We start from the raw sequence: 12,337 nt of genomic DNA on the forward strand, positions 1-12,337 counted from the left end.
GACTCCCTGACGATGGCCCTGGTGCCTTACACCTCTCTTCATTCCAGGTGTGCATGCCTGCCTTGATTGATGCCAAAGGCTTAATGGCTTTTAGATTAAATTATTCAGAAAGGAAGACAGGGAGAGAGCTCATGCCTTTTCATGGCTGCATAATCCTCTGTTCTGTGGGTATACCATAGGTTATTCAATCCCTATTGAAGGACTTTTTTTTTTTTTTTTAAAGATTTTTTATTTATTTACTTGACAGAGATAGAGACAGCCAGCGAGAGAGGGGAACACAAGCAGGGGGAGTGGGAGAGGAAGAAGCAGGCTCATAGCAGAGGAGCCCGATGTGGGGCTCGATCCCACAACACCGGGATCACGCCCTGAGCCGAAGGCAGACGCTTAACCGCTGTGCCACCCAGGCGCCCCTGAAGGACTTTCTTATATTGCAAATAGTGTTGTAGTGAATAGCCATGTGCATAAGTCATTTTGAATTTTGTTAGTGTATCTTTGGGGTAGTTTCTTTTTTTAAAAAATATTTATTTATTTTAGAGAGGAGGAGAAAGAGCAAGAGCGAGCGTGAGCTGGGGGAGGGGCAGAGAGAGGGAGAGTGAGAGTCTCAAGCAGACTCTGCCTTGAGTGCAGAGCCCAGTGTGGGGCTCGATCCCATGACCCTGAGATCATGACCTGAGCCAACATCAAGAGTAGGACATGCAACCGACTGAGCCACCCAGGTGCCCTTGGGATAGTTTCTTAAGAGGGAAATTATTGGGGTAAAGGGCAAAAGCATGTGTAATTTCCTTAGACATGGCCCAGTCTTTCCCACCCCTAAGCAGTGTGTGAGAAGACCAGCCCCCCCCCCCCGCCCCCGCAGCCTCAAGCTTTTGTCCTAGCGGTGAGTTTGAAATGTTATCGCTTTCAGAATCTTGAGTTGTTCTTTCCCTTGTCTGGAAGGTTTTGACTTATTTGCAGCTCTTACTGGCTTCTTTGTATGTCACCCACTTTTGGAAATCAGTTTCCTCTTTGGGTGTGTGTTCTGCCTCTTTATCTGAATGGAAAAGATAGAAGTAAAGTAGGTGATTAGTTCAGCCTTCTCCCTGGGGCGTCTGCTGAATGGAGGGGGGACTCTGTTGACGGACCGATGGTCACGTGTCTGCTGGAGCTTTAGGCTGTAGTCACCGTTGGCATCTGCATTCAGGACCGAGGGAGGGGCTGGGACCAGCTGCCTTCTGAAAGGGAAGGCTTTCCAACAGCTCCCAGCCTCGCGTAGGCAGGCTACCTATACCGTTAGTTTGTTTTCACTGGGAGCACGGGATGGGAGACATGGTCCTTTGTGTTGCTGGAATTGCAAGTCTCTAATTTCTATTTCCATTTGAAAACTTTGTATGTTTGTTATGTGAATAAATATAAAAATAAAAATTAAAAATAAATATACCAATAAGTAGATAGTGAAAAACACCCCCCTCCACTTTTCGGAGATAGACATTGTCCACAGTTTGGTGCATATTAAGTATGTACTAAATACGTAACCTTAATTTTCAGTATTACTGTCGCCCTTGTTTGTCACCACCCGTATGTGGCCATACATACATGTACTTACTATTCTACAACTCGATTTTTTTTCATTTAACAACATAGAGTAGACGTTTTTCCCATGTCAGGACGTACAGCTGTGCCTCATTCTGTCTAGCTGGTACATCATACTCAGTACTTGTTATTCTCCTGCCCTCGTTGATCCACCTTGTATCCTCTGTACTGGTGACTGACCTCTGAGAAGGGCATCGTCTGGGCTTCCCTGCCCTCTGGCTTCCAGTTGGAATCAGCTGATAAAAGACACTGACAGGGATCAGAGGGCGAGTGATGAGAGAAGTCAGAGCATTTATCGCCCTCTGCCCCTTCCTGGGGCTCCAGGAGCTGCTGAGCCCTCCGTCAAGCACTGCTCCTGATGGCTGGCCTCTCTTTTCCCAGGACACCCTTCTGCCTCTTGCTCTTTCACCTTGAAGGCAGGAGTAGCTTCGTACTGTTGAGAGTCCCTGGACGCTTCACCACCCCTGGTTGGTTCCTTTAACTCTAATCACATAGCTATAAAAACCCCCATGATTAACTTCCTTTGGTTAATTCCTTTGCGTGTGCCATCTGTTTCCTGCCCCCACCCCCACTGATCTAGATGGCACTGTGTAGACGTACCATAATTCGTTTGGTTCTCTGTTGATGGGCATTTGAATTTTTTTTCTAGTATTTTGTTCTTATAATGAGTGTTGCCAGTGCACATTCAGGTGCATATCTTGTAAAGTATTTGTTGGAATGTTGCTGAAGGAAAAAGTCACCATACTAGAAATGCTGGGTTGAGGTGTGTGAATGTTGTAAATTTCAGTAGCTATTGCCCAGTTGCTCCTGAAAGAGTCCACCAGTTTACATTTCTAAAATGCGTTATTTGATTTTTTTTAATATTAAAAAATTAGAGAGGTACTGGACGCCTGGGTGGCTCAGTCGGTTAAGCAAACAGCTCTTGGTTTCTGCTCAGGTCACGATCTCAGGGTTGTGAGATCAGGTTCCACGTCGGGCTCTGCGCTGAGTGTGGAGTCTGCTTAAGATTCTCTCTCCCTCTCCCTCTGCCCCCTGGCTCGTGTTCTCTCACTCTCTCAAATAAATAACTCTTAAAAAAATTATAGAGGTAATACTTGTGACTTACAACAAATAAATTTAACTTAGAAGTATATAAAGGGAAAAGTACTTCCCATTGTTTCATCCTGTTTCCTGGAGATAACCACATCCGCAGTTAGCTGTGTATCCTACCATGATTTTTTTTTCTTTATGAAATTTATATGCTTATCATAGAATAAATTCATATGTAGATAGATAAAGTAAATTCATTTGTATATGTGTATGTATCTCTCTCTCTCCTGAGACCTCATTTGGAGATTCTTACTCTGTTCTGCTGACCTGTTTGTCTTTTCCTGTGCCGGTACCCATCTATCTTAAGAATTACAGCTTTGAGTCAGTTTTGATATCTGGTAAGGCAAATCCTCATCTCATACTTTTTTATTTAAAAGAATTTGGTGGCTCTTCTTGGGCATGAAGTCTTCAGATTAATTTTAGATTTAAGTTAAAAAGCAAAGCAAAACATGGGTTTTGACTGGAGTCAGACTGAATTTATAGAGAACAGACATATTTCCAATATTGAAATTTCTCACATAGGAGCCTAGTATGTGTCTTTATTTATTCAGATCTCTTATGTCTTTTGGTGAAAATCTTGCCCATTTCCTCCTGTTTATTTTTAGGTATTTTATAGATTTTGTTACCATCATGAATGGAATTCTTCCCCTTACATCGTCTCATCAGTATTGCTGGTATAGTTTTTAAGAAGCTGTTGATTTTTTTAAAATTTAAATTCAATTAGCCAACATACAGTACATTATTAGTTTCAGATGTAGAGTTGAGTAATTCATCAGTTGCATATAACACCCAGGGCTCATCATATCCTGTGCCCCCGTTAATGCCTGTCAGTCAGTCACCCCATCCCCCCATCCCCCTCCCCTCCAGCAACTCTCACTTTGTTTCTTATAGTTAAGAGTCTCTCATGGTTTGTCTCCCTCTCTGATTTCTTCCCATTCAGTTTTCCCACCCTTCCCCTATGATCCTCTGTGCTATTTCTTTTTTCTTTTTTTTTTTTCTTTTTTTTTTTTTTTTTAAGATTTTTTATTTTATTTGACAGAGATAGAGACAGCCAGCGAGAGAGGGAACACAAGCAGGGGGAGTGGGAGAGGAAGAAGCAGGCCCATAGCAGAGGAGCCTGACGTGGGGCTCGATCCCACAACGCCGGGATCACGCCCTGAGCCGAAGGCAGACGCTTAACCGCTGTGCCACCCAGGCGCCCCCTCTGTGCTATTTCTTATGTTCGTCATATGAGTGAAACCATATGATAATTGTCTTTCTCTGACTGACTTGTTTTGCTCAGCATAATACCCTCCAGATCCGTCCACGTCGTTGCAAATGGCAAGATTTCATTTCTTTTTTTTTTGACTGCTGAGTAATATTCCATTGTATATATGAATCATATCTTCTTTATCCATTCATCTGTTGATGGACATCTGGGCTCCTTCCACAGTTTGGCTGTTGTGGACATTGCTGCTATGAACATTGGGGTGCAGGTGTCCCTTTGGATCACTACATTTGTTTCTTTGGGGTAAAAACCTAGTAGTGCAGTTGCTGGGTCGTAGGGTAGCTCTATTTTTAACTTCTTGAGGAACCTCCAAGAAGCTGTTGATTTTTTTTTTTAAAGATTTTTAAAATTTTATTTATTCAACAGAGATAGAGACAGCCAGCGAGAGAGGGAACACAAGCAGGGGGAGTGGGAGAGGAAGAAGCAGGCTCCATAGCAGAAGAGCCTGATGTGGGGCTCGATCCCATAACGCCAGGATCACGCCCTGAGCCGAAGGCAGATGCTTAACCGCTGTGCCACCCAGGCGCCCCGAAGCTGTTGATTTTTGTGGGGCACCTGACTGGCTCAGTTGGAAGAACATGTGACTCTTAATCTTGGGGTCATGAATTTAAGCCCTGTGTGAGGTGTAGATTACTTAAATAAATAAAACTTAAAAAAAAAGAGGCTGTTGATTTTTTGCTAATCTTATAATCACCTACTTATTAGTTCTAATGGTTTCTTAGTTGATTCTCTTGGCTTTTCTGGGTGGACAGTTAAATCTGCAAATGGTACCTTTTTATTACTTTGTTTATAATATTTATATGTAATTTCTTTCTCATATGTTATTTCCTGGCGGAGATATCTGAGTGAGGTAGGGGGTGATCCTGGGAAGTCTTCCCCGCTGATGTTCCATTTCAGGTGAGCATCAGAGAATGTGCCACAGGCCAAACAGCAGTGTGGTGGAGAATGTCCCAGGCAGGCCTCGAGGAGAGAAACAACAAGGCTACATTCAGTAGTTGGAAGAAGAAAGGTACAGGACACAGACAAGGTTAGGTGGTGCAAGAGATGGTTTGGAGAGTAAACTAGGGGCGCAGTCAGAAGCTGCTAGACTCTAAGAAGCAATTATTTTAAAGGAATTGAGAATGTAATGAAAGGTGTGTGAAGCAGAATGGCACCCCAAAGACGTCCACTCCTGAACCCCCGGAATCCGTAAATATGTTCCCTTATGTGGCTGAAGGGACTTTGTAGATGCAATTAAGACTACAGACCTTAAAACAGGGAGATTATTCTGGATTCTTCAGGCGGGCCCAACCTAATCACATGAGCCTGAGAAACAAAGAAGTTTCTCTGGCTGGACGCAGAAGCCAGATGTGGTAGAGGGGAAGTTGGAGAGATTGGGAGTGAGAGGGACCTCACCTGCTGTGGCTGTAGGGGGCCCAGTGGGAAATATGCAGGGAGTACAGGAGCAGGGACTGTGTGAGAACCAGCGGGGAGATGGGGACCTTGGCCCTGCAGCTGCAGGGAATTGCATTCGGCCAGTAGCTGGACTGAGTGAGCTTGGAAGCGGCTTCACCTTCAGAGTCTGAGAGTGGGGCACAGCCCTGCTGCCCCTTGGTTTTGGCCCTTGGGAGACCCCACGCAGAGGGCCCTGCAGAGCCACCCTGTACCTGGACTTTGGGCCTCGAGAACTCTGAGATAATAAATTCATGTTGTTTTCGGCCGCTGAGTCTGTGGTGCTCTGTGTCAGCCGCAGTGGAACTCTGACACAAAGGGGTTTAAGCAGGAGAGTAATGTCAGATTTTGTGTTATTAATGTATCAGTCCTATTTCTTTCTTTCTTTTTTTTTTTTTAAGATTTTATTTATTTATTGGACAGAGAGAGACAGCGAGAGAGGGAACACAAGCAGGGGGAGTGGGGAGGGAGAAGAAGGCCTCCCGCTGAGCAGGGAGCCCGATGCGGGGCTGGATCCCAGGACGCTGGGATCGTGACCTGAGCCGAAGGCAGACGCTTAACCGACTGAGCCACCCAGGCGCCCCATGGATCGGTCCTGTTTTTGTGAGGAAAATGGATTTGGGAGAGTGCAGTTTGGAGGTGGGGAGCTTGTCTCTGGGAACACAGTGGCAGCGTGGACTAGAGTAGTGATGGGGGTCAGGGGGTGTCATTGGGGGTTTCTCTGGCAGGTTGGAATTGCCAGAATTTGGTCATTGATGGGCTGCTGGGAATGAGGGAGAGGAGCGATGCAGGGATGATTGCTAATTTCTGGCTTGGATACTGAGTGACTGGTGAAGCTGTTTCTTGAGACCAGGACTGGCCAGTTGGAGGATGCCACGTCAGGAACTCAGTGGTAACTCTAGGTGGCTCTTCATTTGGAAATTCTGCTGTAAGCACTTATTTTAAGGTAGCGTATATCGACACAGTGATTGCTTTATCCTTTAAGACCTCCATTGGTTTATTTTTTATTTTTTATTTTTTAGGTCATGTAGGAAATCGTAAATCATGTGAAGATGGGACTCTTGGTACTTGTGCGCAATCTGCTGCTAGCCCTCTGCCTTTTTCTGGTACTGGGATTTTTGTATTATTCTGCGTGGAAGCTGCATTTACTCCAGTGGGAGGACTCCAGTAAGTATGGTCGCTCCAGCCTGGCCCCCGGAAAAGCCCGGCACAGAGCGGTAACTGGGTGTTCAGGGGCTGCAGCGCTCTCATATTCTTCAGAGACGGGCCGGGAGAGGAGGCGGCGCGCTCCCGGGCCGAGAGGCGCAGACGTTGCCTGCCGTTTTTGTTGCTGTAGGTTCAGAACTTTGATGTTTTTCAGAAACCGCATGCCATGGCATATCCTTCTGTGATCGCAGTGAGAACATGCTATTCTGCAATAAAACCCCAAACTCTACCAGCACGTCCAGTTTTTGAATGCTCTTCTTTTTAATTACTGTGGTGTCTTGCCACTCGCTTTGTATTCATTGCCTCAGGGCTCGGGATTGAAGTTGGTTTTCTCCTGCCCATAAAACACTCACCTCTACCTTTTCTTTGAGTTTTCAGTTTTCAGTTTAATATCGTCTTTGCTTTATTTTGCCTGCCTGATTGTTTTGCCCTCGCTGGCACTGAACTTGTACCTGAATAGAAGAGTGCCTGCCCCCCTCCACTCCTAATCCCTTTCTTTGGCTTGTACCTGTGGCCTCTGTGTTACACAGCGTTTCCCACTTAGCCTTTTGCTCCCCTCTGACTTGGTTTTGATCCATCCAGTGTGGCCTGTGTTGTGGTTTTAGGCTTGCGTTGAAGGGCTCACTTTGGACGGCACTGACCGTCGCACGTTCTCTTCTTGGATGTAGCTTCAAGTATCACACAGTGGCCGTAAGCAGTTTTCCTTGTGGTTCTTTTGTCTGAGGGCTGTCTGAGCTCGGTGCAGGAGACACTGGGTGGTGGGTCCTGATTCCGAGTGAATGTGATTTCTCTAAGATAGTTTTCTTTGTACAAACACCAGCTGGATACCAGTGTAGAATTTACTCACAAGTCTCTAGGTGTGAGGTTAAAACGAGTAAGAATGAGTTGGAAGAGGCAGCTGGCAATTGGCCTGCTGGTGTACTGAGACCTTAATATGGGGACCCTTCCTACAAAGTAGTTCATTTGTTTCTTACCTGACCCAGGCCTTTCAGACACTTGACTTGGAACAGGTTGTTTTAGACCGTCTTACTGTAGCATATTGTTTTCTGTGCTGTCACATCCGAGAGCAGGGTAATAACGACTAACTCTTGATGGCTTGTCAAGACGGAGAAGGGACCTTTACTCCATACACAGAGTCGGCCGGAGGGAGCTCCCTAAGGCAGAGAGATCACTGCCGGGGAGGGAGAGTTGGGCTGTGGTTAATACTGGTGCTGCCGCTAATAATGGGGGTAGTGAGTGACTTAGTGAGTGTCTGCAGTGTAATGAGAACTTCACAGCCCTAATTTCATTTGATCCTCATAGTTTAGATTGATCATTACTATCCTGTCTTACAGACATAGACGGTGAGGCTTCAAAGAGGCTCAGTAAGAGTTTGTATGTCTTTCATGTGAGGGCATTTACAAGTTTGAAAAATAAATGTCTTTAGCATTATGTTTCCTTAATTTTTATACTTTTTATGACTTACCAAGGTTATGTATTGGCATTCCTTCATAGTGGTGGGGGCTAGAGATTTTTATTATTAAATTATTCATTTAATAAGTCGTATATTCCTATTATGGTCCATGTGCTGTACTATGCAACTGGATGTAAGATGCATAGACCCTTTTGCTCGCAGCCCATAACACAAGAAAGAACGAAAACAGCTCTTGTATGTTGCATTCTAAAAGAGATGTCTGTATGAAATGCCATGTTGGAGCATAGAATCCCTTCTGGATGGAAAATTTTATGATCTCATTAATCCCAAGACTACTGTGGCAGGATGCAGACTGCTTTGTTTTGGGCAGCTTAGAGCTGTGAGTGGTCATGTCTTGGTCATATTGCTAGGACTTGGGTCAGATGCTTAACCTGAAAGACTTTAAGTATAAGATTGGTCTAGTTATCAACCTATTTTTAAATGTATTTTTTATTAAGTAGGCTCCCCGCCTACCATGGAGCCCAGTGCGGGGCCTGAACTCATGACCCTGGGATCAAGACCCGAGCCGAGATCAAGAGTTGAGCACTCAACTGACTGAGCGACCCAGGCACCCCTCAACCTGTTTTTAAAAGTTCTGTAGCTTGGGGCACCTGGGTGGCTCAGTCAGTAGAGATCATGCGACTCTCGGTGTCAGGGTCATGAGTTCAAGCCCCATGTTGGGCACGGAGCCTCCTTCATACAAACAAACACCCACCAACAAAACAACAACACTGAGATACCACCACATATCTGTTAGAATGGCCAAAATCCAGGACACTGACAACAGCGAGTGCTGACGAGGATGGAGCAACAGGAGCTCTCATTCATTGCTGACGGGAATGCAACATGGTACAGTGACTCTGGAAGACAGTTTGGCAGTCTCTTATAATACTAAAGATACTCTTACTCTGTGATCCAGTCACATTCCTGGGTATTTACCCAAAGGAGTTGAAAGCTTATGTTCCCAAAAAAACCCCTCCGTACGGATGTTTACAGCAGCTATATTCGTGATTGCCGAAACTTGGAAGCAACGAAGATGTCCTTTAGTAGTTGAATGGATAGAGAAACTGTGTAGATCCAGACAATGGAATATTATTAAGAGCTAAAAAGAAATAAACTGTCAAGTTATGAAAAGACATGGAAGAGCCTTTAATGCATTTTTTTTCTTTTTTTTTTTTGAAGATTTTATTTATTTGAGAGAGAGAGAAAGAGACAGAGATAGTGACAAAGAGCACAAATGGGGGGCACAGGGAGAAGCAGGTTCCCCGCTGAGCAGGGAGCCCGATGTGCGGCTGGATCCCAGGACCCTGAGACCACGACCTGAGCCAAAGGCAACTGCTTAACCGACTGAGCCACCCAGGCACCCCCTTAAATGCATATTTCTAAGTGAAAGACGCCAATCTGAAAATGCTACGTACCGCATGATTCCAACTACATGACATTTCTGGAAAAGGCATAACTATGGAGACAATAAAAAGATTAGTGGTTGCCAAGGTTGGAAGTGAGGGGAGTTACATATAGGCAGGGCATAGAGAATTTTTAGGGTGGTAAATCTGTATGATAACATAATGATGAATATGTTTTTGTACTTTTGTCCAAACACACAGAGTACGCAGCACGAAGCATAAACCCTTACGTAAACTATGGACTTTAGGTAATTATGATGTGTCAGTGTAGGTTCCATACTTTTGAAAGTATACCACTCTGATGAGGGATAGCGATGATGGGGGAGCACATACATGTGAGGGGGCTGGGATATATGGGAGATCTCTGTACTTACCCCTCAATGAGCTGTGAACCCAGTACTAGTAGCTCTAAAAAAAGTCTTAATAAAAAAAGAAGTACTGTAGAATTATTACACCTTTATGTATGTGTGTGCATGTACACACACATATAGTACGATAAAAATATATACGTACATGTATGTAACTTAATGAGCAAATGAGCACAGTCTTAGGAGGAGTTCGATGTACTTCAGTTTCATCATCTCTAAAATGGAGACAAATACTGGCATTTCTCTTGGCTCTGATGCTCTATTCAGATCGGGCCTTGTAGGAGAGTTGGGTCGTTGCCTCTTATCAGTAGACCTAATACTTATGGTCCATTTCATGGAAACTTTACATATTTTATTTTTGTCTATTCGTATTTCATAAATTAAAGTGAATATTTTATAGGAGTAGGATTAATTTCTTATGAGACCTTTAAAAATTCATACTACCACGTTTATCAATATAGCAACTCCCTCTGTGTTCTTGCCTATATTTACAAAAGATCATAACCAGAGAGATTATAAAATATGCATTATTGATCTGATTACTATGGAGAATACCATCTGGTGAGTTAGGTGGGGTTTGGATCTGATATTGGGAAAAGGGTAGATTAAGTTTAGCTTATAGACATAGGAAGTTATATTAACTCTTAGTTTTCCATCTTAAAAATGAAATGGAGGGGCGCCTGGGTGGCACAGCGGTTAAGCGTCTGCCTTCAGCTCAGGGCGTGATCCCGGCGTTCTGGGATCGAGCCCCACATCAGGCTCCTCTGCTGGAAGCCTGCTTCTTCCTCTCCCACTCCCCCTGCTTGTGTTCCCTCTCTCGCTGGCTGTCTCTCTCTCTGTCGAATAAATAAATAAAAAAAAAAATAAAAAAAAAAATCTTTAAAAAAAAAAAAAAATGAAATGGAGGCTGGCATTTTTAGCCGGTAGCATAGGGTGCCCCTCTGCTTCTTATGATGATGGCATCACTGGTATTAGGCCAGCCCTCTCCTATAGTTATAACTCTGGACAGAATAAATGAAGCAACTCTTGTCAAGCAGTGGACAGTAGGCAGTATAAAACTTCATTCTCTAAGAAAAGGGAAACTCATGAGATGAGAGCCCCACAGTTCTCTTGGGGGGTGGGGGCAGTTTCCCAACCCTGTTCAAAGAGCTGGAATCTGAACAGGCTGGAGTGATTCCAAGTGGCCAAGGAGGCAGGGTGCAGCATTTAGGGCGGCTGACGTGCTTGGAGTCCATGAGATGGGTCATCACGGAGCAGGGAATTGTTCGGAGGCAGCGTCTCGGAAGTCTGGGGATGGGGGTCGTTCCTGTGAGTCTAGCTGAGGACTGGGCTGAATATGCACAGGGCAAAACCACCTGAAATTAACCACGTCTACAGGGTAGGAGTAGAGGTCAAGCTGTGTGGTGGTACCTGAAGCGTCAGGGTCTTTGAAGCTCATTAGCCCTTTACTATCCCCGGCATTGAGATACCGGAAAGGCCACGTCTTGAGAATAAAGATCTCCCTCTAGAGTAATATGTACTCGCGACTCACCCTAACAAGATGAAAACCAAGCCCCAGCAGTGCAGATTTTGAAGGCTGGGTCCCATCAAGTTAGAGAAGTCAAAAATGCCAAGGATTTCCTCAGATCCACACTGAACATAGCATAGACTCATGCCTACACAAATTCAAGGTCAGGCAGTGATTGAACTGCCTGTTAAAATACAGATCGATGCTCTTCAGTATTCATAGTTTCCACATGCCATATCCACCGTGTCAGTGTTCAGTGAGGAGTACTAGACACGCAAACACACAGGAAATTGTGATCCATATTCAAGAGAAAAACATGTCTATAGATGAGATAGCGTGGATATTGGACTTAGCAAAGTAGCTGTTACAAATAATTTAAAGAATTAAAGAAAAATACAGTGAACAATAAGTAGCCCCAGCAGAGGAATCAAAACTATTTTTAAAAAAGCAAATTCTAGTACTGAAAAGCGTAGGAACAGAAAATGAAGATTTCACTTAACAGTGGATTGAATGTAACAGAAGTCCATGAACTGGAAGAGAGTGCAATAGAAATGATCCAATCCAAAACACAGAGAGAAAAAACATGGAAGAAAATGAACAACCTCAGGGACCTGTGGCACAATATGAAATTATCTAATATGTATGAGTATTAGAAAAAAAATTGAAGACATAATGGCTGAAAACTTCCTAAGTTTGGTGAAAAATATTGGGTTCCAGATCTAAGAAGCTCAGCAAACTTTAAGGATAAATATTGGGAAAGTCTAGGCACATCATAGTCAAACATCTGAAATCTAAAGAGAAAAAATTGAAAATGGAGAGAAAGAAACATTCTAATGGGGGTAAGAAATGCCACTGACCCTTCATCGTAAACGGTGGAGTTCACCCAATGAAAGATCTTTAAAGTGCTGAAAGGAAAATACCAAACACCTCTTGTCCCAGAATTCTTTATCTGTTGAGTATATCCTTAAAAAATGAGGATGAAATGAAGACATTTTTTTCAAACAAAGAAAAGTTAAGAGAATTCACTGCTAGCGGAACAGC

General features: G+C 44.0%; 1 protein-coding gene across 4 annotated transcripts in view; it reads left to right on the forward strand.

Annotated features, from left to right (window-relative positions):
• ST3GAL3 (ST3 beta-galactoside alpha-2,3-sialyltransferase 3) overlaps positions 1 to 12,337 on the forward strand; it is a 176,302-nt gene that overhangs the window by 12,421 nt on the left and 151,544 nt on the right. For all 4 annotated transcript variants that reach the window (XM_034650897.1, XM_034650890.1, XM_034650904.1 and 1 more), the window contains exon 2: positions 6,379 to 6,523. In XM_034650897.1, coding sequence (XP_034506788.1) covers positions 6,409 to 6,523 — 115 coding nt within the window. In that variant the 5' untranslated portion in view covers positions 6,379 to 6,408. The remainder of the gene's footprint in view (positions 1 to 6,378; positions 6,524 to 12,337) is intronic.

This window comes from Ailuropoda melanoleuca, chromosome 2, assembly GCF_002007445.2.
Source record: "Ailuropoda melanoleuca isolate Jingjing chromosome 2, ASM200744v2, whole genome shotgun sequence".
NCBI lineage: Eukaryota > Metazoa > Chordata > Mammalia > Carnivora > Ursidae > Ailuropoda > Ailuropoda melanoleuca.